The sequence below is a fragment of the Colossoma macropomum genome, unplaced genomic scaffold (genome assembly GCF_904425465.1).
Source record: "Colossoma macropomum unplaced genomic scaffold, Colossoma_macropomum, whole genome shotgun sequence".
In the NCBI taxonomy this organism is placed as follows: domain Eukaryota; kingdom Metazoa; phylum Chordata; class Actinopteri; order Characiformes; family Serrasalmidae; genus Colossoma; species Colossoma macropomum.
The window spans coordinates 30,181,662-30,206,250 of NW_023494802.1; the positions used below are offsets into that span (position 1 = coordinate 30,181,662).

At 40.9% G+C, this 24,589-nt stretch overlaps 1 protein-coding gene across 7 annotated transcripts in view; it reads left to right on the plus strand.

The window, feature by feature from the left end:
* The window catches only part of LOC118821931 (utrophin-like), a 301,986-nt gene that overhangs the window by 238,407 nt on the left and 38,990 nt on the right, over window positions 1–24,589 (plus strand). For all 7 annotated transcript variants that reach the window (XM_036590622.1, XM_036590623.1, XM_036590621.1 and 4 more), the window contains 6 exons: window positions 2,271–2,472; window positions 2,836–2,921; window positions 8,090–8,247; window positions 14,489–14,655; window positions 17,749–17,860; window positions 23,497–23,633. In XM_036590622.1, coding sequence (XP_036446515.1) covers window positions 2,271–2,472; window positions 2,836–2,921; window positions 8,090–8,247; window positions 14,489–14,655; window positions 17,749–17,860; window positions 23,497–23,633 — 862 coding nt within the window. The remainder of the gene's footprint in view (window positions 1–2,270; window positions 2,473–2,835; window positions 2,922–8,089; window positions 8,248–14,488; window positions 14,656–17,748; window positions 17,861–23,496; window positions 23,634–24,589) is intronic.

The following is a 24,589-nucleotide window of genomic DNA, read 5'->3' on the forward strand; positions in this document are numbered from 1 at the left end:
ACTGCCCCTTCTGCCCTCCAAAGGTGTTATTAACGATCAAACAAACAAACCTTACTCTCCGCCACCCTCTAAAGGTGTTATTAGCAAATGTCAAATAAACAAACATTACTCACTGCTGCCCTCTAGAAGACATTGTTCGTTGCAATGTAAAGGTCTGATTGTAAGAGCCAGCACCTGTAGAAAATAACTGCAGTCAGCTCAAATAGTTGTGATCAGGTGATTTGGTAGTAATTGCAACAGGCCTAGTTTACATGTTTAGCTGTTTATTTTACAGTGAGTGCGTTTACATGCACTTAATAATCCAGTAACTGCAGAAAATCAGATTTTGTCAGTGATCCAATCAACGCGTTCACATGCACTTGCATAATCAGATAATGGGAAACTCCGAGTCTACAGGAGTCAGACAGTAATCAGATTTCTGCTTTGCAACGAGCCAATAAACTCACAGAAGAAGATGCGACATAAACAATAACGTTAACTCAAACTTCATGCTGCGGCTTTAGCTGAAAATATGAACATACATCATCTAGAAGATGAAGAACATGTAAATCCAAATGTGTTTTGCTGCATTTCGCGGCAACGCTGTTCACTTATTTCCAGTACCACCTTCTGTTTTCACACATACGGAGACTGAGAAATCCGAAAGAAATCAGAGTAAGAGTTTACATGCACTGGGAAATCTGATTACTGAGCTAAAATCCAGCTCTCTTGATCAGATTTCTTAATCAGAATTCTAGGCCTATCTAAGATCTAAGAGATCAGAGTGTGCTGTTTCGTGGCCATTTGAATAATCAGATTAACAGATTATAGGAAGATTATGATCGGATAATTGCGGGCATGTAAATGCACACATTGTAACAGACAGACGCTGTTTACTTTATCTGTTCACTTTAGAGAGTCACTGTTTAACCAAAACTTGATGTCTGTTTAATTATTAGGTCATATTAAGTTATATTGTCCTGTATTATTGGTTATGGGAATTTTTATTTCCTTAAAATCAGTATCAGTAACATTTTCATGACGAAACGTATCTTTGTCTTTCTGTATTTTTGTGCTTTATATATTTGTCTTTTTTTGTGTGTGTCTGTGTACTGAATCTGTTCGTATACAGGTTTTTGTTGTGTGTCTATGGGTTGAAGTGTTTGATTAGAGCTGCATCACCGCTTTTCCTTCCACTGTCAGCCCAATTAACTCTGAGAGGCCCAATTACCATCACAAAAACAATCATTCTCTCTCTCTCTCTCTCACTCTCTCTCTCTCTCCGTGCACATGTGAGTGTGAAATGGAAGAGAAGTCTTGGATGCGTCATTGTCCGCTCACGGCGTTCGTCTTTCTCCATCCCCCTTTCTTCTTTTTTATTATTTATTTTTCGCCTGTCTCTCATTCTTCCCCTCTCATTTGCATGTCTGCTCGTTTGAGAATAGTTAATCAGTCTAATTAAACGAGTAAACAGGAAACGCAGGCTGGGGTTATCTTTTCCTCTCTCCATCTGCCTGCTCTCACTTCATCACACCCTATTCACACACTCACTCACGCAGGCTTATTTCTCTCTCTCTTTCTCTTTGTTTTTCCTCTCACTGTTTTCTTTTTTTCATCTCTGGCTGTTTCAGTGGTCTTTATTGCCATGTTTGTGTTTAGATACAGTGAAACCAGAACATCTTTAACACAACGAGAACTGACACAGTACATTCACTCCTCTCTCTCGCTCTCTCTCTCTCTCTCTCTCTCTCTCTCTCTCTCTCTCTCTCGATCTATCTTTCTCTCTCTCGATCTATCTCTCTCTCTCTCTCTCTCTCTTTCCCCCCAAGATCCTCCTTATTATTAATATAACTATTAGCTTCTCTCTTTCTCCCTTCTTCTTTACTCACTCAGTCCCCCTCTTTTTCTTTCTCTCCCTGTTTTCCCTTTCACTCTCCCTTTTTGCTTTTCTCCTCCTTTTATTTTACTCTCTCTCTCTCTCTCTCTCTCTCTTTTACTCTCTTCTTTTTGCTTGGTCTGTTTTCTCTCTCTCTTTCTGTCTCTTTCTTGTCTCTCCTCTCTTGTTCAGTTTAATTTTAATTTACATTGTCAAAGCAATTTATTGACATATTTACATTTGTATTGTCGAAGCACTACAGATATTATCTATATGTTAAACAAAAACAAAAAAACAAAATACAAAACCAAGATTAATAAGAAAATGCAACAATTACAAAGAGAAAGTGTTCATTATCAGTTAATAACATAAAAATATATGCAATAATCTCTCTCTCTCTCTCTCTCTCTTTCAGTGGACCTGTTGGATCTGAATGTAGCTCAGGCGATGTTTCAGCAACATAAGCTGAATAATAACTCCGGTTCACTCTCAGTCCCTGAGGTCATTAACTGTCTGACCTCTGTGTATGATGACCTGGAGCAGGAGCATAAAGACCTGGTGAACGTTCCCCTGTGTGTGGACATGTGTCTCAACTGGCTCCTCAACGTCTACGACACGTAAGACAAAAACACAAACATGCAAACATTACAGAAAATAGTAGTCAGTTGTCTTTACCTTCACCTCAGACGCTCTACATGTAACCCAGTAACTGCATTAAACACCTGAGGGTGTGTAGAAGGTCCACATTTCGGTTCCTCACTCTCAGAAATACATAATGTACAACAGCATTCAAATTTAGCCTCACAGTTCAAAAGTTTGGGATCACTGTTTTCAGTAAAATAAATTTGCAGATCATAACTATGTAATATTACATATTAGTAATGATAATAGTACATGTTAGCCTTAGAGCAGTTTCTGAATAATGAGTCTAATAATGATGTTACAAAACCTCTTTTCTGTGGTTTGTGTTGATTGTGCAGGGGTCGCAGTGGGAAGATCCGTGTGCTGTCCTTGAAGATTGGGCTCCTCTCGCTGTGTAAAGGACATCTGGAGGAAAAGTACAAATGTAAGTAATTGCTCTGTCTGTGCGTCAGCGTAGGCCTGGGTGATAAAATAACGATGATGATCAGTGAAATTGGGCAGTTTTTCAATATTGAGAGGCTTGAAATTTGAACTGCTGCTTTAGTTGACCAGACCTTTTACTCACTGTACAGAGATGGAGAAGTCTAGCCATTCACTTACAACAGCACAAACCAGCAGTGCAGTTAGAAAGGATAGCTTGCAAGCTGTTTTCAGTGTAGAGTAAAAAAGCTGTGAATTTGGATGAAGGAATTTGGAACAATGTGGGGAAAAACAACCAGAATAAGCTATTTGTTTAAAATACTACTTAAAATTGCACCTTATGAAATGTGCAGAATGTTTATAGACAATTATTGATATAGTATGATATATGAACTATATTGTGATAAAGCGTTGCTATGATCACTAAGCCCTTCAACAGCTCTACATTAGTGTCATTTCAACCTCATACAGAATATATAAAGGGATGAAATACAGTTTTCTTTTAGACTTGTTTTAGTGCAAGAGAAAACAATTACTGCACATATTACAGAACCCAGTGCACATTCTCTCTCTTATATATCACTGCTGTAGGTATCTCCATTTTTGCTGTTTTTCAGTTTTTGGCATAATTTGAAAATGTCTGTTGCCCTTTACGTTGTGTGTAAATTTCATGGTGAGTGGACCAAAAGAAACGGCCCAGAATTACTTGGAAGAAAGTCTAGTTCCATTGACTTACATTAAAAGTAAGGTAGGTTTTTTCCTTCTCCTGTAAAGTTATCATTTTGGAGATGCAAGGTTTTATTCCGACGGCAGCGATAGGACAATACAGGTGGCAGACGAGGTCATTCACTGACAGATTACATGTAAAAAGGGGAAAATGTCAGTGCACTTCAGACTAGACATAATGTAGGTAAGAGTCGTCCTACGCAGCGTTTGCGGTGCTGACAGTGATCTACATGGACACTAAAGGCTTCATTTTTTCATTGTGCTGACAGGGGAAGGGGTGAATTTTTGGGAGGTTTTAGGATGAGCGGTAAGTGTAGCAGTTAGAATTACAAATCCCTTTTACATCTCACCCTCTTTCAGAGTGATATTTTGCTGATTAATGTTAAAAAAAAACACAAATCCTCCTCCTTCACCCCCCACCCATTTCCTCCAGTGATGACTGTTTGCTATGCTGTGTGAGTAGTGAATCATCATAAACCCAATCAGACCACAAATCCCTCATATACCTCCTCACTCCTGAATCCCTCAGCCTCTGGTCTCATGCGCTGAGTATGCAAATGAGCTGAGAGCACGTAAACTACAAATGGCGGCGCAGCGTGTTTCTGATTAAAGCCCATGACGTCCTGTTTGCGGTGGTGATGGTGCTGAGTGGACGACGGTTCCGCAGAGTGATCTCAGGGTTTATTCAGTCACAGCACAGTACAGCTTTAAATGCTCTTCAGTGTGCACTGATTCACCTCCTCCGCCTTTTACATGTAAATCAGCCCTCTCTCTTTCTATCTCTCTCTCTCCTTCTTTCTCTTCTCACTGTCTCTCTCTCCTCCTTTCTCTTCTCACTGTCTCTCTCTCTCCTTCCTTTCTCTTCTCACTGTCTCTCTCTCTCTCCTTCCTTTCTCTTCTCACTGTCTCTCTCTCTCTCCTTCCTTTCTCTTCTCATTGTCTCTCTCTCTCTCCTCCTTTCTCTTCTCACTGTCTCTCTCTCTCCTTCCTTTCTCTTCTCACTGTCTCTCTCTCTCTCCTTCCTTTCTCTTCTCAGTCTCTCTCTCCTTCCTTTCTCTTCTCACTGTCTCTCTCTCTCTCCTCCTTTCTCTTCTCACTGTCTCTCTCTCTCTCCTTCCTTTCTCTTCTCAGTCTCTCTCTCCTTCCTTTCTCTTCTCACTGTCTCTCTTACTCTTTCTCACTGTGTCCTTTTTTCTTTTGTCCTCTTCCTCTATTCTTTGTCTTCTCTCTTTTTCTTTACTCTTGGTTTTCTCTTCTCACTGTCTCTCTGTTTCTTGCGCTTTCTCACTCTCTTCTTTTCATTCTCTGTCCCTTTTCTCTCTCTCTTCTTTTTCTCACTTTCTATTCTATTCTCTCCTTTCTTTCTCTTTCACTCTTTCTCATCCTTTTTTCTTCTTTCTTTCTCTCTTTTCCCTCACTCTTTACTCTCTCCTTTCTTTATCTTTTTACTGTCTCTTTTTTATCTTTCTCCTATATTTCTTCTTGTCTGTCTCTTTTTCTCTCTTCCTCTTTCTCTCTCTCTCTGTCTCTGTCTTCTTTCTTTCTTTTTCTCATTCTTTTTTCTTTTTGTTCTCCTCCCTCTCTCTCCTCTCTCTTCCCTGTCTCTCTCTCCATCTCTCTTTTCTCTCTCCCTCGCTCCTCTCTTTCTGCCCCCTTTTCTCTCTCTCTCTCTCTCCTTTCTCTTCTCGCTGTCTCTCTTGCTCCTGTCTCCTTTTTTGTCCATTCTTTCTCTTCTCTCTTTTCTTTCTCTCTCTTTTTCTCATCCTATTCTTGCCTCTTCTCACTATGTCTGTTTCTTGTGCTTTCTGTGTCTCTTCTTTTTATTCTGTCTCTTTTCTCTCTCCTTTTTCTTATTCTCTCCTTTCTTTTTCACTCTCTTTCTTTCTTGCTCTTTTTTCATTCTATTTTCTTTCTCTTCTCTTTCTTCTCTTTTTCTCTCATGCTCTACTCCTTTATCTTTTCACTGTCTGTCTTTTTTGCCCTTTCTCTATCTGTCGTTGTTTTTTCTCTTTCTTTTCTCTCTCCCTCTCTCCTTTTTTTTCTCACTTTTTTCTTATTGTTCTCTTCTGTTTCTCTCTCTCCTCCCTCTCTCTCCCTCTCTATCTCCTTTCACTCTCTCCTTCCTCTCTTCCCCTTTTTCTCCTCTCTCTTCCTCCCCCCATTTCTCCCCTCTTTCCCCCTCCCCCCTTTCTCCCCCTCTCTTTCTTTCTCTCCCCCGCTCTCTCTCCTCTCCCTCTCTCCTCTCTTTCTCTCCTCTCCCCTCTCTCTCCCTCTCTCTCCTATCTCTATATCTCCCCCATTTCTTCCTCGCTCTCTCTTTATCTCTCTCACTCCATCTCTCTCTACCCTCTCACTCCATCTCTCTCCCTCTCTCTGCCTCTCTTTCTCTCTCTCTCTCTTCCCCTCTCCTCTCCTCCCCCTCATCTCTCTCCACTCTTTTCTTTCTCCCCCTCTCTCTCCTTCTCTCTCTCCATCTTTCTCTACCATCTCTCACCTCCCCCCCTTCTCTCTTTTTCTCTCTCTCTGCTCCCCCCCCCTGCATATTCTATCCATTTCAGTCTATTTTTTTGCTTATCAGAAACTGTAAACAAATTTATGAGGCTAAAATTTAAATGAGCTCTGATCGTCCTGGTGTGTATTTGAGACTCAGACTGGAGTGAATTTGAAAGTGTCACAGCGTGCACCCAGACCACCCTCACATTGAGGCCCAGGGCACAATACCACCCTCTCTCTCACACCACACACTCTCTCACACACAGGGATCTGATCTGGTGTCTGAATGATAAACATGATGTGAAAGTTTCCTGGTTGTTTTCATTATTGATCTAAACTTTGCCTGTGGCTTAAAATCCCACATGCTTGTGTCTGTGTGTGTGTGTGTGTGTGTTCTCTACAGTGCTGACGTGCTGTATTCTTACAGTTTAAACATTAACCTCTGTAAGACCCGTAAATGAGTCTTTAATTGTTCTGTGCTTGTTTATGCTGAGTATGTGAGCGTTAATGTTTCGGCTCTCGGTGTTTCAGTGACAGATGTTGCTGTAATTCTGTTTTTTTCACACTCCTTAAATGGCCCTTGTGGGGGGTTGGGGGATAAGGGGATAAGAGGAGAAAGGTGAGAGTTCTTGATTCCAGGGCATAGGGGTGTATTTATAGTGTATAGTACACTTACAAACCAGAGCAGTAGTTAAGCAACAGATTTACGCAGTTCTCCCCTCCCCTTACCCTAAATCAGCCAAGACATGTTTTGCGCTATTTGAAGTTACTTAACAGCTCAAAACAGTTTGAGGTAAAGGTATTTAGGTATGCAGCTCACGCAGTACGAGTTGGAAATGTATAAGCGTCAATTATTTATTTCCTACTTTAGCCTCATAGCTCTCCAGTGCAAAGCCTAAGAAAAGCTTCAGACACCAGACATGTCTTCATTAATTGAATACATTTGGGGTAATTTGTGTAAATTTGATTTTTGGAAAACTGTTGCTTTAAGGGGGACCGGTCACAACAGAGAGAGGATTCAGCCCTTAATTCTCACCTCAGTGACATGACATGCACAGTCTATACACTCCTTACCAACTCTCACTCTATCAGTCTAGTGATGTGTTCATATTTTCAGATTTATTTCTAAAATGACCATAATACCATACAAATGTTAGCCGAAGTTCACATTGGAAGCAATAGACGACAGATGTTGGCAGATGCAGTGCGAGAGAAAAGTATGCATTAAATCTGTGAAGGCAGCTTATAAATACAAAACAAATTTACCCCACTATATTACAGCTTCACAGAGCTGAAACAAAAAAAATTAGAGTTGTCAAGCAAGCCTACTTTCTAGCAGCTAAAGCAGTGTTAGCTCCGCTGATATCGACAGCCTAGCTCAGCTCGGGTTTTCTGTTTCTGCCGAGTGTCCAAAGGAATACTTAGTTCTAGTCTGGATTTGATGCTGGTTTGAAAGCCCAAACCTTAAATCCTTCTTGTAATCATCTGGTTTGAAGTGTTTGGAAAACACACAAATTCTTCTCTGGAGAAATGATGTGTTTTGTTGCAGCAATTTTTTAATGGTAACCTCTTTCGCAGTCATTCAGACTGATACTTGAGAAAAAGTCTGGTTTATCTTCTTGCACATGTTGGCATGCTGACTGATTTGGAGTAAAAATGTTTATTAATTCCACGGAAAACGAAGTTATAATGCAGTATCCGTGCAGTAGCGATACAGCCACAGCCCCATTGACTGAAACAGTCTGCATGACTGTGGAATAAATGAATAAAGGTTTAAAGGCTCTGAACTTAAACAGTTCTGTACTGCAAAGTGTCATCAATTTTGTTTCAAACATTTATTTAGAGGCCTGAAAAATTGATCAAGACCATTTGACACCATGGCAAATCCTCTTTAGCCACTGACAGGAGGGGTTTTGTTTTCATGGGGAGTAACTGAGATGTGTTTGTGTGCAGGTTTGTTTAACCAGGTTGCCTCTGCGGGGGAAACATGTGATCAGAGGCAGTTGGGGCTGTTACTGCATGATGCCATCCAGATTCCACGGCAACTCGGAGAAGTGGCGGCCTTCGGTGGCAGCAACATTGAACCCAGCGTCAGGAGCTGCTTCCAGCATGTATGTAACACACACACACACACACACACACACACACACACACAGCAATATGCACCCTGCATCATCTTCCAAGTGCATATAACATAGAAAAACACATGCACAGGCAGCCATATGCAAAAGTTTAGGTGCCCCTGGTCAAATTATAAGTGAAAATAAGTGAACACATCCTCTGAATAGAACACACTTCTGCGCATTTTAATGCACAGTCACTTTATTTGCTCGATTTAACATACTGTAAACATAAAATGTGACCTGTGCAACATTTATAGCACATTTTGTATTTTGTTTTTTTTAAGATATGAATTCAGCAAATAAATAGAAGTTGTGCACTAAAATTAGCAGAAAAATGGCATATTTAAGTTTGTTTGCTGTAATGGAGGTGTCAGCAGAATGTTTTTGACTGGGAGTGTTCAAACTTTTGCATGCTACTGTACAGGCGTACAGTGCTCAGCAGAACGTATGGCTTTTCAGTATGTTTTAATTATCGTATTAAACAGCTGTTTTGACTGTGCCATTTTTCTTTTCCAAAACTGCAGTAAAACTGAAGAAGCAACTGCACAAAAGCTCTACCTTGGGGTTAGTCCCAGAGCCCGTGCTATTTATCCCCTTGTTGTGTTATCAGCACTCAAAGCTTTCAGGTGTTTAGACCACCTTTGGAGCAGAAGAGCTTAATGTGTGCTTTTAACAACACTTTGGAACAAACCTGTCAGATCATTAGTTATGTAAAACCTGCTCTTTATACAAAGAATCAGCATTCAGCATCATCTGTCCGTCAGATAAGCGCAAAGAAATGGTAGATAATTGTTTCTTTTACGGTAATTTTTCTAATTTTGTTTGAAAATTCAGATTATAAAAGAAGTAAAGGTGTTCCAAACTTTCAAAACTCGTAAACTTTTATTTTATGCATGAATTCGGCTCCGTGCTGCTGTAGCGTGTTGTTCTCCTACGGTAAAAACAAGTTTGAACTGGTGACTAAAACATAGGGTTAAAGCAACGTTTTATTGCATGTTGAATAAGGATTTTGCACTAGAAAACAGCGCTATTCCCTCAGTCAGTTCTTAGCAAAGTTATTGGCGAATAAAGTTAATTTCCATTTTTCTGAAGACGTCATCCTGGTGAGCAAACACTGCCAAATATCCTTGTTTATCAGTGACTTTAATTTCTACAGTGTAAATGTGTTTATTGCTCCTTGCTATAGTCGTCCCTGCAGCCGTGAGTGCTTAAAGTTCACAATAACCAGGGTTTGAATTGTGGCAGAGGTCTTGCAGGGTCCACTGGTGGAAAGTCTGACTAAGAGGTGACCTCAATGTTGTATATTTATGTATAATATGTATAGATTATGTTTGTACAACGTTTTTGTGAGGTTTAATCCTCTAGTTTTGTCACAAGTATTACTAGACAGGAGTCATTTAACTTCATATCTGTTTCGATATATTAATGATTATTTAGAAGACACAGCAAGTAGATTTAATAGTCTACCTTTTCTCAGCTAATTATTTAAAATCTGTTATTTAGGTAGTAAAGTATTTGATTTAGTCGTCAGCAGGCAGGTTTGGTGAGTCCCATGTGAAGTAAAACCAGATTATGATTCAGCTTGCTGGACAAATGGGTGAAATTCTAGCCATATGTTGATTGTTGTGCAAAATCATGATGCATGTAAACACTACTCATAGTATGTTCTCAATTTCCCTGAAATGCAAACATTTTGTAAACAAAAACATATTTTTTTGCCATTCAGCATGTCTGCTTACAGCATTTATTTTCTCTGTTTTTATGGCTGCTGCTGACTTAAAGTCTAAAAACATCTAAAGTTTCTCAGCAGTTTGAGATGCGCTCAAGTTGTTGAACATGATTAAAAAAAAAAACAGAGAAAGAAGCTGATCACTTTGAGGGCTTCAGTTTGTCCCGAAATGCATATCTTATTCAGGGAAATAACACTGGACCCCCCTAAGCTCAGTTTTATCTCTCTTAGGGGGGTCACTTTACTCTTTTGGGAGGTCCGGGACCCCCTCTCCGGCCCCTCTCAATTCGAACCCTGTTCATAACTCACAGCATAAACTAAAACCCGCTGAATAAACTACTGTGTGTGTTTGGATGTCAGTTTGAGGCTCTGATGAGTGTGGGTGGTGAGTGAGTGACTGCTGTGTATTCTGCAGTGGGTAATGTGTGAAGCCTGTTGTCTGTCTCTGTGTCTGTCCTTAATTCACCCCTCAGTCTTCCACTGTAATAAAGCTCCAATCCGGCAGGTTCACTCACTCACAGCCTGCAGTCATTCCTCATCAGCCATAAATCCAACTGCAACGTTTCATCCACACACACACAGAGAGAGAGAGAGAGAGAGAGAGAGAGAGGTGAAAGAGAGAGAGAGAAAATCCCAAAATATCCTGTGATGGATCGTCCGTGTCCTCTCTGGCGGCTGTAACTGGACAGTCCATAAAAACACACTAATCACACCCTCTTATTGCAGGGAAACGCACCTTTCTCCTCTGCTTCCCTCAACACCATCACATAATGTCTTGTGCTGTTGTGTGAGGGAATAATAATAGTAATAAGAATAATAATAGTAATAATAAAAATAATAATCCTACTAATATTATAAAGAGGAATATGTGTATAAAACACTTTTTAAACACTTAAAACGAGTTTACAGGAAAAAATAATGCAGCTAAAATATAAAAAAATACCTTTTAAACCATTTAAAAAGGACAATAAAATTAAGTAAAAAATTAAGTTCAAAATGAGTTTGAAAATAAACTAAAAAAAAATTTAATGAAAATTGGTATTGTCTTTTTTCTTTTATAAAAATAAATATAATGTTGCAGCGTTTTTTTCAGTGTTAAAAAACACTAAAACAAAACCTTGCTTTCCTCTGTGGACCTATCATGGCTCTCAGCTAGCTGAGCACAAAGATATCAAGTCATCTTCCTGTTGCAATAACCTGCCTTAAAACACGAGGCACCTCAGTACCTGGATCAAAGGGAGATGTAAACTGAGCTGCCTCTGGCTCATCTCTCTCTCTTTCTCTCTTTCTCTCTTTCTCTCTCTCTCTCTCTCTCTCTCTCTCTCTCTCTCTCTCTCTCTCTCTCTCTCTCTCTCTGTCTCCCTCTCTCTCTCTCCCCCTGAAGAAGAGAAGGAGAGATGTGTTTGTGATCTTTCTGAGATTAGTGCGGTCGGCTCTGTGGCGAGTCGCCGGACTACGGCTGCTTGGACAGCGGACGGTGAACCATGTCTTACTCAGAGTGAGCAGTGTGGACAATCTGAGTTCAGCTGGAATGTGTTGAGCTTAGATAACAGAAAAAGTGCCTTTCAGGAGCAGCTAGAGTAGAAATGCAGAGGTAGCAGGTGAAAAGCTACTTAAGTACTGAGTAACTCAGAGAACTGTGGTGGAACTTAGTCTGCCAGCATCTATCAGTGCAGGAACTGATGCTTGCCATTCTTTTCTTTTTTAAGGGCTCCCAGTCTAAAAAAAATTACAGTAAACCCTAAAAGTGAGAGATGTGACCAATCACAAAGCAGAACAGTAATGCCCACCTCCACCTTTATGAAAATAAACTAGAAGGCCAACATATTAGGAAGTGTTAGGAATTCCAGTTTTGGTAATTCCCTTTTTTTTTTACTTATTTTCCCTTCACATTCTCATTCCGTATGTAAATGGATTGTCTTATATCTGATCTCTTCGGAAATATCTCCTTAAAAATGAATAACTTGTACTTAATTTATGTTTTTGCTTAAATTAAATAAATGCAGAGTCTCTGACTTTTGCACACTACTGTGTATCCTTCCTTCTCCTTCCATCCTCCTTCTCTCTCCATCGTGTCTTTCTCTCCTCAGCTGAGTGACCGCAGGCTGGTTGACATTTTATCCTGCTGACCTTAGACTGAGCAAGAGACCACAGCTGAGGGTCAGCAAGAAACAGCCAAGAGCCCACACACACAACTCAGAGCCACCGCCACAGAGAGAAGCAGGAAGAGTAACAGACATAGTAGAGAAAAGCAGAGAGAATGAGAAGCAGAGAGAGCAGGGAAGAATGGAAGAGAGAGAGAGTGAGAGAGATAGAGAGAGAGACAGAGAAAGTCACAGTGAGAGGAAAGAGAGAGATCAATAAGGTGAGTGAAAGAGAGGTGGAGAAAGAGAGTAAGCGAGAAAGAAAGTAGAGTGAGAAAGAGCTAGAGTTAGAGACGGAGTGAGAGATAGACAGATTGAGAGAATGGTGTGTGTGTGTGTGTGTGTGTGTGCTATATCCCCCCCGGTCGGACCCTCAATGCCAACTGACATTTAGCCGCCTCCTGTTACACTAAACAATGACCTCACCTCCTAGCGATTGTTGCTATCGGTTACAGATGGAGTTTCCATGCCAACAAGGCTCAAGTTGCTGATGTACCTTCAGCGCTGATGTTCTGTCTGTTGTTTACGGTTCTGTATGCTCACTGTTTTGATGTGGATGTTCTGCTTCTCATATTAGCTCCATTACTCAGAGAGCCTCTCTGAATGACACTGACCTCTTTATTATGGCCGTTTATGTTGATATCTGCAAAATAAGTCTCTGAATCCATCAGAGCTCATAGAGCAGCCAGAGCGTTCAGGAGGCATATAAAATATTAACCGCATAATGTGTTTACATCTCTATAAATGTCACTGTATAAAGCAGACGCAGTCAACAAACCCAGAGCACTGACTGTGGGCCAGATTTTGATGGCGTACGTGTCAGTGTTAATGTGACTTAATTGTTTTTGTTCAAACTTAACCTATAAATATATGAAGAAGACTGTGGAAACTGACACTGTGGACAGAAGGTTTAAATCTGCTAAAAAACACAGACCACTGAGTATATTGATGAAGTTTGAAGACTTTTTTGGTTTAAACTGAAGGGCTGGCAACTTATGTTCTTAACTAGAACTAGGCTGGTCAGCTAGCTAACAGGCTAAGTGTTAGCCAACAGCCCAAACAACTCTATCATTAATATCACAGGTTTGAATTAAAGTAGTTACGGTATGATTAACTGTAAAACGACAGCATAAAAGTCTAAAAATGTCACTTGAATGTCTTACCTGCTTCAAATGTTCGTGTTTCAGTCAGAAGAAGCGTCAAACCCAGGCTGAATCCCAAACAGCTCCATACTCCCTAAATAGTGTGCTAGCTATGAAAGTTTAGAAATTTTAGCCTCAACAGCCAAATAATGCATCATTTATTAAGTATGGATGTGTCTGAGTCCCAAATCACTATTTCTTAGCTGTATTTTGCACCATTGGGCTGCAGGACTCAGTATTTAAATTCCTACGTAGTGCACTATGTAGGGAGTAGGGAGCCATTTGAAATTCAGCCCCAGTGTGAGAAGAGGGGAGCCACTGGATTGGTTCTAAATAAGACTCTGTGGTAATTTGGTGACCAAAAAGTGAGAGTGTTTGCATTAAACAGTCCTGTGTTATCATGTGTTCATTGTTATACAACAAAAAGATTAAAAATGAATGAAATGACCACAATATACAGCAATGTGTGACCAAACGTTTTTCTAATTCAGCGTCCATGGTTGCTTGACAATGATACCGTATGCTAAAACAACTACATTTACATTACTGCGATTTTATCACAGCGAAGGGAGTTTTAGACACTTTGCTTCATGTCGTGCCTAAGAACACCCTTCCCCATGATAAAATCACAGTCATGTACAGCCTCAAGTGGCTGATTGCTTTATTAAACCTATTGAGAAACTTAAGGTATTTTTCAGAAAAACTGTGTTTAAAGTTATTTGTTTCAAATAATACATTTTTTGTATGTGTGCGAAAGCTTAGATGGTTAGGATAGATTGCTTTGTAGGCAAGCTAATGGAGACAGTCATCAGTGTCGTTTCCATGTGCCCAGTTTTGATTAGCTACATCAGTGTATTTCAGCACAAAAGCATTGCATTTTAATCTGGAAACATTATATAACACCACTACGCAAAGATTACGACATTTCTTTCCAGCTTTATTGGAATTCATTGGAATTCAACAGTTCCTACTGACGGACATATTTGTGAAGCCTGGATAGGTCAGTTCCTGGCCAGGCTAAACGACTGACATAAACAGTAGAAAAGATGGTTGGCTCAAAGGAACTGCGTCATGATCTCAGCAGCTGCATGTGTGGTGACCTGAAGGGAAAACTGATCATCTCCTGCTGCTTAGCTGGCCGCTGTTGTAAACTTCAGGCTGTCACTTTCTCTGAACTCGCTCCCTGATCGGTGGCTCCTCCCCTCTCCCCTCAGGTGACCAATAAGGTGGAGCTGGAGCCGAGACAGTTCATTGACTGGATGAGGCTGGAGCCGCAGTCCATGGTGTGGCTTCCTGTCCTGCACAGAGTGGCGGCCGCAGAGACGGCAAAGCACCAGGCCAAGTGCAACATCTGTAAAGAGTGTCCTATTGTAGGCTTCAGGTACATAAACTCAATACAATACATACGATTTTCTCTCTCTTTCTATCTCTCACTCACTCTGTCTCACTCTCACACGCTCTCTGTCTCTCTCTCTCTCTCTCTCTCTCTCTCTCTCTCCCTCCCTCCCTCTCCCCATTCTTTCTCTTTCTTTCTCTTTTTCGCTCTCCCTCCATTTTCTCTGTCTCCCTCCCTTTCCCTCCATTCTCTCTCTATTTTCTCTCTCTCCCTTTCCATTTTCTCCCTCTCTCCCTCCCTCTCTCCATTTTTTCTCTCTCTCCCTCTCTCTCCTCTCTCTCTCTCTCTCTCTCTCTCTCTCTGTCCCTGTCTCTCTCCATCCCTCTCTCTATTCTCTCACCTTCTTTCTTTATCTCTCTTCCTCCCTCTCCATTTTCCCTCTCCCTTCCTCTCTCTCCATTCTTTCTCTTTCTGACTCTCTCGTTCTCTCTCCCTCTCTCTGTCCCTGTCTCTCTCCCTCCCTCTCACCATTCTCTCACCTTCTTTCTTTCTCTCTCTCCCTCCCTCTCTCCATCTTCCCTCTCTCCCTCTCTCTCCGTTCTCTCTCTGACTCTCTCTGACTCTCTACCTCTTTCCCTTTCATTCTCTCTCCTTATCTCTTTTGTCTCTTTTTCCGTTCTCTCTCCTTCCCTCTTTCTCTGTTTCTCCCCATTTTCTGTCACCCCATTTTCTCTCTCTTGCTTTCTCTCTCATTTACTCTCATCATTCCCTCCTGTCCTGTCTGTCTCTCTCCCTCTCTCTCTCGCCATTCTTTCTCTTTCTCTCTATCTCACCCTTTCTGTCTCTCTCTTTCATTTTCTCTCTGCCCCTTTCTGTTTGTCCCTCCATTCTCTCTTCCTCACTCTCTGTCTCTCCCTCTCTCTCTCTCTCTCTCTGTCTCTCTCTCTCTCTCTCTCTCTCTCTCTCTCTCTCTCTCTGAGCTGAATGATCTCCACTGAGACTCAGTATTCATCTAAATGTCAGTATCTGATCCACAGCACTAAAGACCAGAGAGAGAGAGACATTAGAGACAGGATGAGTGAGCGAGAATGCTGGGAGTGGGTGGAGCTCTGTGATTGTATTCAGTGTCAGCAGGGCTCCTGAGAGCTCCTGCTTTAAAGGATGTTTTAACACACGGTTGTTAAACTACCGAATAGTCACAGCCATTCAAGCAAATATACATTCACTGTGACTTTTTATGGTGGAAAAAATTGCACTTTTCACATTTTTGTCCTGAACGCTGCTCTTTTGAAAGCATTACTTGTTGAGTCTGAAAAATGTGTTTAAAAGCAAATGATTATCCAGTTTATTTCTCAGGAAAGAATGTGTTACTGTCATCAGTACATAAGGCCATTTCAACCAGTCTTGCTATTTAAATGCACATTTTAAGCAAACAAAATTATAATATATTACAATATTTTTTATACTGTGAATTAAAGCAACATCCCAGAAGCTTTATCGTTCCTTTGCTCTGTGCAGCTAAAATAAGAGGCGAGCCGCGCGCGGTTGGCTGGTTTAGTAGTTTGTTTTGTGTTTTAGGTGTATGAGATTTAACACACTACAAGCTCACCTTCAGCTGTCAGAATCTGCAAATGTGTTGTTTTTTTAATAAAAAAAATCCATGTTGGGCCACTTATATTCTTTTGTTGAAATTAGAAGATTTTTACAAGTACTTGTTTCATTTGTTTCCCAAGCTACTAATGCATTATTCAAAAGCCTGACTAAGTAAACAGATACTAAGATCAGTTCAGAGATCAACACCCATCCTTAGTGCTTAGCTGAATAGCCCTCGTATCTATGAGCTGAGAGCAGCAGTGGCAGTATCAGCTCTACAGCTGTGTCTGTGAAAGAGGATTAGTCAGAAGTGAGGGGCAGAAACTGATGGTAGATCGGCGTTCAGACTGATTAAAAACTGCAAACAGTATATCTAGTATTGAGAAGATGCCTCAGTCTTTCTCATTCACTCACAAACCTCTTCAACCCCTCAACCACAACCATCCATCCCACAGTGTCTCCTGTTGGCATGTAGACTAAACTGAAGCTGACCGCTCTGTCATGCGTGGTGTGAGGTGGAGCTGTGGAACGGGTTCAGGTGGCAGTTGACAGACGTCCACTCTGAGCTGACAGTGACGGATAGCACAGAGAGAGAGAGAGAAAGTGAAAGAGAGTGTGAGAGGATGGTGCACTGGTTTGAGACTGAGATTAAAATAAGAACAGAGAGCTTTATTTGAAAAAATAATGCATAAAATGTATATTGTAAATACACCGGTCAGCCATCTTTGTTTATACACTTATTGTCCATTTTATCAGCTCCACTTACCATGTAGGTGCACTTTGCAGTACAGTTACAAACTGTAGTCCATCTGTTTCTCTGCATACTTTCTTACCCTGTTCTTCAATGATCAGGACCCCCACAGGACCCCCATAGAGCAGGTATTATTTGGGTGGTGGGTCATTCTCAGCACTGCATTGACACTGACATGGTGGTGGTGTGTTAGTGTGTGTTGTGCTGGTCTGAGTGGATCAGACACAGCAGTGCTACTGGAGTTTTTAAACACTGTGTCCACTCACTGTCCACTCTGTTAGACTTTCCTACCTTGTTGGTCCACGTTGTAGATGTAAAGTCAGAGACAATAGCTCATCTGTTGGTCATCCTCTAGTCCTTCATCAGTGGTCACAGGACGCTGTTGGCTGGATATTTTTGGTTGGTGGATGATTCTCAGTCCAGCAGTGACACTGAGGTGTTTAAAAACTCCAGCAGTACTGCTGTGTCTGATCCACTCAGATCAGCACAACACACACTAGCACACCACCACCACATCGGTATGCGGAGAATGATCCACCACATCAGCACTGGCGGAACATCCTTGTGTCCTTTTTTGTCGCCTTTGTGTGTTTTTTTTTTTTTTTGCCGTTTTTTTACATTGAAAAATTTGATTTTTTTTTGCTTCTGTGTGCTGTCAGTCAGGCGCACTCGCAGCTCCTAACTCATTAGCTCAGTAAGAGTGAGAGAGAGAACGTGTAATAGCGCTGTCACTCTCACTGTAGAGTACAATAATCTCTCTCTCTCTCTCTCTCTCTCTCTCTCTCTCTCTGCAGGTATCGTAGTCTGAAGCACTTTAACTATGACGTGTGCCAGAGTTGTTTTTTCTCCGGTCGGACGGCAAAAGGTCACAAGCTCAACTACCCCATGGTGGAGTACTGCACCCCGGTGAGTCTCACAAAACAAACACACGTGTACTGTACAGCCTGCCTGGTCCAGTGACCTCAACACATTTTGCTTTCTCTTGTAACTGCCAAAAGCCCCAGCCTGCCTTTGCAGTCATTTGCAGTGTGTGTAACTCTGTTCCTCACGATCAGCAGTGGAGAAGTTGATATCACATTCACCATTTTAGTCTGAACTAATTTGCTCTGAACAAGATTTCTGTAGTGGAGTTTTCTCCATCAGCCCTTACATTCCATTGGCTGCACTTGTCAGTGCTGAGAGTCACATCAACACATTTTATGTAGCATAGTCATAACCCACAGTCTTTACAATGAAGGTACAAGATGGGTTCTTTGTTGTGATGCCATAGAAGAACTACTTTTGTTTCTCTAAAGAACCGTTCTTGAAAGAACCATTTTTGGAAATGAGATGAGTTTAAAGAACATTTTTAAAGTTTAAAGAAATGTGAGCGTAATTGTAGAAGTTCTATACTAACTGAGACCTTTCTCTAGAACTGTGCATCAAAGCTTAGAACCCTTTAGGAAGGTTTGTTTTTAAGAGTGAGTATGAAATTTGGAAAGCGCAGTCTGATATGTAACCAGCACTCTTTACAGCTATTACATGTTCTTTTCATTTGATTGGTATGGGATTTTCATGAAATTGCATGGGGAAGCAACATTGATGAAAGTTTGAAAGCAGCTCTGAAACTAGGCTTAATCGATATATGTCCTGTTTTCAGTTTACCTGAGCTGTCTGTAAAAGCAGCTCCACACCACATGAGCTCATGCTCCACTAGATAACGCCTAGGCCCAATCCCATTTCTTATTTTTACCCCTTCCCCTTGACCCTTGGAACTGAGTTACAAGGGGTAGTGGTTGAAATCATCCACTATGAAATGGGGAACTCTCAAATAAAGAAGAACATTATTTCCTTGACAGGCTACTAGCGCTGCTCTGTAGGCGGCCCTGCCAGTCTGCAGTGTTTGGCAGAGGAGGGTAAAGTTCAGCAACCTCACTGCTGGGCTTTAGTTACATTTAAGGAATCATATGCTTTCAAAGAGGTGGGTGGGAAAATTATTTATCACTCGCCACTTATTCTTTGGCAGTATGAAGCTGAAGTCAGCTATTCACCAGCTTCTTGTTCAAATTTTCCCGTTTTCCTTAAATGGAACAGTAGTTGCATTCTCGTGCTTCAGGCATCAGTACTGCTGGACTATGGAATGGGAAATTTAGCCTTAAATACCTGCATACAGTGGGGCATAGCCACAGGTACACCTGGGTGGGCATGAGCCTGCTCAGATTTAATCACATAACTGTCCAATCGAATGGTGAAACAATATTTATTAAGCCAAATTGTTAAAAATATTGAAATTTTATTTGTTTTCTGTGAGTGTTGTCATTGTGTTATGGCCGGTCAAATCTTTACACTCTCCGCCAAGCTCCACTTTCCTTTCTCAGCCTTCCAATCATTACTTAGTTGCTGTCCGCCTTTACCTCAGGCATCCAGTTCATTATCAGCATGCCAGTGTTTGAATTTGAAGCTCTTGTTGTGGTTAAAAGATGCAACTGAGGGCCTAAAAAAGTGAGATTCCATCCTGTAGAGTATGTCGTTTTATACCCAGTACTCTGTTTGCCCTTGTTTTTTGTCACTGTAGTTGGGGGGAGGGTAGGATTAGGTAGGTTGATGACTGAAGGACAGGAATAGGCTGATGTAATGACATGTGGGACAGTAGCACATTTGGAAATTGTATCTACCAAATTTGCCTACCCACTTTTCACAAGCCTATTCAAAAATGTATTTCTGCCAGCACCACTGGCGTACAGGAGTATAAATGAACCTGAAACTGAAGTTTGCACTTTGCTGAAAAGTCATCTGCAATGTCCTGTTTTGTCAGTGTCCACCAAATGGCCTGTTCCAGCCTCTTTGTCCTAAATCATAGCTTTCTGTGTTACACCACACACTCCAATTGGCTGCACTTCAGTTCTGAGGCTTACCAAATCAGGCATAAGGCCTTTTTTCATTTTGAAAAAGCCAGCCACCCTTTCTTAACACTTCATGTCCACTGTACCAACAGACATGATGGTGCTGCTTAGAGTAAAACCTCATTTTACTTTAATATCCAGCGCAAATTTGAAATCATAGCACATTTTCCTTCCTAATCAGGGAGGGTCTCTGAGATAGCTGAACTACTCTTTTGATAATAGGAGGCGAAATATGATATTATTGGTTAATATTACTACTGGTGCATGGTGACAGTCAAAAATGAGAAGATATTGTACAGACAGACAGACATTACACTTCGATCAAGATTACAGGAAAATAGTACCTTTCTTTAAAATGGTATGGTGTGATGAATGTGCTTAAAATAACCACAGAGTTATATTTAAAAAGGTCAGTTTTGCTTTCAGGTTTTTTAAATGGCCATATCCTACATTTTACTTCTCATTTATCTTTTCCCCTGACGTTCTCTTACAACATTTGTGTGGATTTTTATACCAGAAACAGTTCTCGTTTATTGCGTATGGCCATTTTCTAACCTCTGTTTGTCCTTTAAACAGGCTGTTTTTGTGACTGATACATGTAGCTCTATTCTGTTTGGCTGTTCTGTATTGTGCCTCATTCAAAGCAGTCCAGGCTGAAACACTGCTTATAACCTCAGCATGAGTTGGTGGAGCTAAACTGCTACAGACTGAATAGGCGAATATATGTAAATGTGGTGGTTTTGGTGGCATCACAGAAACAGTGAATTGAAAACAATCTGTTTATGCAGCTTAGTTTCCACATATGGTCTGTATGGACTGGAGAGTGAGAGATACATTGTGAAAACTGTTTTACAACTGTGTCATTTAAAACTCTAAAATTTTGTTAAGAACTTTTTTTTTTATTCTCATACAAAGTTACCTTTTCGACGTAATAAAGTTTTGTTATAACAGAGACAGTATTCTCCATCAGCATCTATCAGCTAAACTTTAAGGTCTCCCTTTTGCCTCGTCAGGCTCCCTCTCTTCATTCTGCCGTGATTATAAGGCAAAGAGGGATACGGAGATGTTCCTGTGGGCAGCGGGAAATTGAGCCATGTTCATTTCATTGTTAGCGCTGCACTGTTATGTAATGTCGATTTCCCAGGGCTGCCAGGGTAATGTATATTGACTGCGTGGAACAGTAATTGTTGCATTTTGCTTCGGCTCCTCTGCCTTAGCGGCTGCTGCTCAGGACACACCGGTGAGTTTAAAAGTAGTTAAGGCCCTGCCGAGGTGTGCAGAGCGTTTGAAATGGAGATATATTACTACTGATCCACTGCCTAGACAGCATATGTACATGTGCTGGAGTTAGGAAGAAGTCTTGGGGCACCTTTTTCAACATTCGTTTTTATTCCTAAATGCTTGAAGTTCCTCGAATTCAGCACCAACGTCTTCAAGCACTGGTCTGTGTGATATTTTGGTCTGCGTGAATAGGCATTAGTTAATATTGTCTTTAACTGCCTGTGATCTCACTTTCACACTTTTTGAATAAGCCAGGTGTTTCCGTCACTGAACAAAGCCTTTTTATGAGCCTGCGTTGCTAATTTTAGCTCCTGTTCATCTAATGCTCTTGAGGCTCTCAGGGACACTGTATGTAAAGGGACTTATGAATTTGTCAGGGAAAATCTGATTGTTTTGTGTTCAGTCATTTTTTTTTTCTTATTTAAAAATTGTACATTTTTGTATTAATTTAATTTACTTGCTTATTAAAGGAGCACTCTGGTTGCAATAAAACTGTAACCGTTGCTACATTTGTTATATGCCTACTCACCCCCTTCTGTCACACATCAATCATCTGGAGAGAGAGATTTTCTAGTTTAAAGATGAGAAACTCCCCTTCTGATGATGTATTTTGAAGGTGGGATGACTTTTGAAAAACTACAAGCACTTTAAACATGTGGGCTGTTCATTTTTTAGCTATCCAGCTAATCCACATCTGTATTTATTAGCCTCTACATCAGTGGATTATAACCATGGAGGGATTCCCACTGGTTGTGTGACATGTTTGTGTTGCATGCTGGGTATTGTAGTGAGAGAACACTGATGTACCAAAACCCCTTAAAGAATACAAAATCGTGATTTCTGTCAAACCGATGAGGCTGAGTGATTCCCCTTTAATGTCAGACAAGATTGCATGAGCATGAAGAGCATATCAACAGCACCTAATGCATGCTGGGTACTGTATACAGAGCATCTTCACATGCTATATTAGTCGTAGTGGATTCCTTGCCACAGTTCAGTGCAGTCCAGTGCAGCCTCTCAGACAGAGAAAATATGCCCGTCATTTTATTTAGGCCCTCCGCTTTCATATATTTATGTTATGACAGTCATAGACAAAGCACATTTAGTTGAAATTTCTGCAGATGGACTGGATGTTGGGCTTTGCACTCAGAGATCGATAGGAGAGCGAATGAGAGCTCCACACGGCTGCTGTTGCGATATTGCTTTTTCATTTCAGCAATATTGCTTTTTCATTTTAGCGATAGTGTTTTTTTATGAGTTCGGAGGCTGTACAGCGGTTCGCTCACCCCTCCCTTTGCGTAAATAGGTAATGTGAGCATGTTTTGTTTGAGGCCTTTAGGTTTGGGTCTACTCAACGGCTGTATTGGCAATGCCCCCGAGCAGTTAGCTGAATAGCGAGAGACCTATAAACCCGAAACTGATAGCCAAGCTAACGTGGCACAAACCTATTTGAAGTTATTGGTAATATCTGACAAAACTAACATAAACTGTTTGAGTTCTTTATCTCAAATAACACGAAAAAGGGAATTTTCAGGTTGCTCTGGTTGCTGCTGTGTCTCCACAATAAGGAGATGCTTTTTGCCCTTAACAGCAAGGCGTTTAGCTCTGCCTGGTATAAGAGCCGAGTTCAGTTTTTTGGAGAACTTTCAAAGAACCACTTTTGGCTCCCTACAGAACCTCTCAGTGGCTGGTTGTTTAAAGAGTCATTTTCAAACCCACAAATATTTGAGAAATGACAGCCAAATCTGACATGAGCAGTTGGTCCCATCGGGTTCAGACATTTCGAGCTCTGCGCCCTTAACTGATAGATAATTCAGCTATTGAAAAAGTCATTAAATGTAGCCATACTTTCTAGTACCTGCTGTATTATTGAGGGGAGATGGGGAGAAGGTATGTGAGCCAGTGAGCTCCGTAGTAGTTGCCTAAGAGATGAACCCTTATGGCCAAGATAATGCAGCAGCAGATTGTGCGAGAGTTGGGAATTAAGTTATTTCTTCTTTCTGTGATTTGCCTGATTTCTCAGTAAGCGTTACACTCTCCCATTAAACTCAGTTCATTTGCTGCAATCTGGCACATATGCGAGTGGTGTGTGTGTGTGTATAACTAATTCCCTGGTCTGTGCCTCATTTTGCTTCCTCCTAAAAATATTTCAGTGGAAACTTCAGGCCAAGCTTCAGTTGCAGTCTTTTAGCTGTAGACCATATGCTAGCAGAGCCACTGCTGGGACAGGAGAGAGCGCACTAGTTCATTTTAATGTGTGTGAAGCAGTAATGAATCAACACACACACATTACAGCACACTCATTAAGAGCCAAAGTGACCAGCTGCTCCTGCGTGCTTCCTTTGACCCGCGTTTGTGTGTGTGTTCTCTCTGACGCAGACCACCTCGGGTGAAGACATGCGCGACTTCACCAAAGTGCTGAAGAACAAGTTCCGCTCAAAGAAGTACTTTGCGAAGCACCCGCGGCTGGGCTACCTGCCCGTCCAGACCGTCCTGGAGGGAGACAACATGGAGACGTAAGTGTTCACTTCATTCACACCTCAAGCACTCCACTAACATTACTGCGGTCAAAACCAGACTTGACCGATATGAAAGTTTGTCACTGATACTGCTAAACATTCTGATAACTGATAATATCAGCCGATGTTATTTTACATCACAAAAATGAAACAACCCCATTGATTTAGTTAAATTGTACTTTGCTGACGGATATGATTGTCGGTGGTCAAATACAACGGTCAGGCCTCAGATTTAAAATAGCCCAAAGAGCTCTGTCTTTAACAGGGCTGTTTCTAGTTGTAATAATATTATTATATATTAATAAACTATTAGATAGCACCTGTCATACTCAAGAGCAGCTGAAAGTGCTGAACAAGACAATAAAAATTAAAACAGCAGCACATATCAGAATAATTTAAAGCATAATATATCAATATGAACATAAAGTAATTAAAACCATGAAATATTTAAAAAGGCCAAAATAAATCAGTATAAGGTAAAATACAGGAGAATATAAATAATAGAAATATATAAGACAAATAAATCAGTGTTTAATTAAAGGCGAAAGTAACACCCCCCTCCAAAAAATGTACCCAGAAATTATGTCAAATTTATTTAAGATCCTTTCTAGAAATAGCACAGTGAGCATAGAGCTTTGATCATTTTTCCTGATCGCAGTTCTTTTTATATTCTTGCGTCCAAAGAAAAGACTGTGATTGGTGCCCAAAGTCAGATGGCTCTTAGTGCTTGCAAAAGTTCAGAAACAGTCCAGGGGCCGCATTACGGAAACTTACGATCTGACAGGTCAAGATATGATTTTTCACAAATTCATATTACAGAAGCAAATCTTATCTTCATTTAGGAATCTAATGTTACAGCAATCAACTGTCATGTCTGTTACCTAGCAACCAACCATACGCGCACAGCTGAAACGCAAACACGTAATCAAACTAATCAAGCTAGTTAGCCAGAC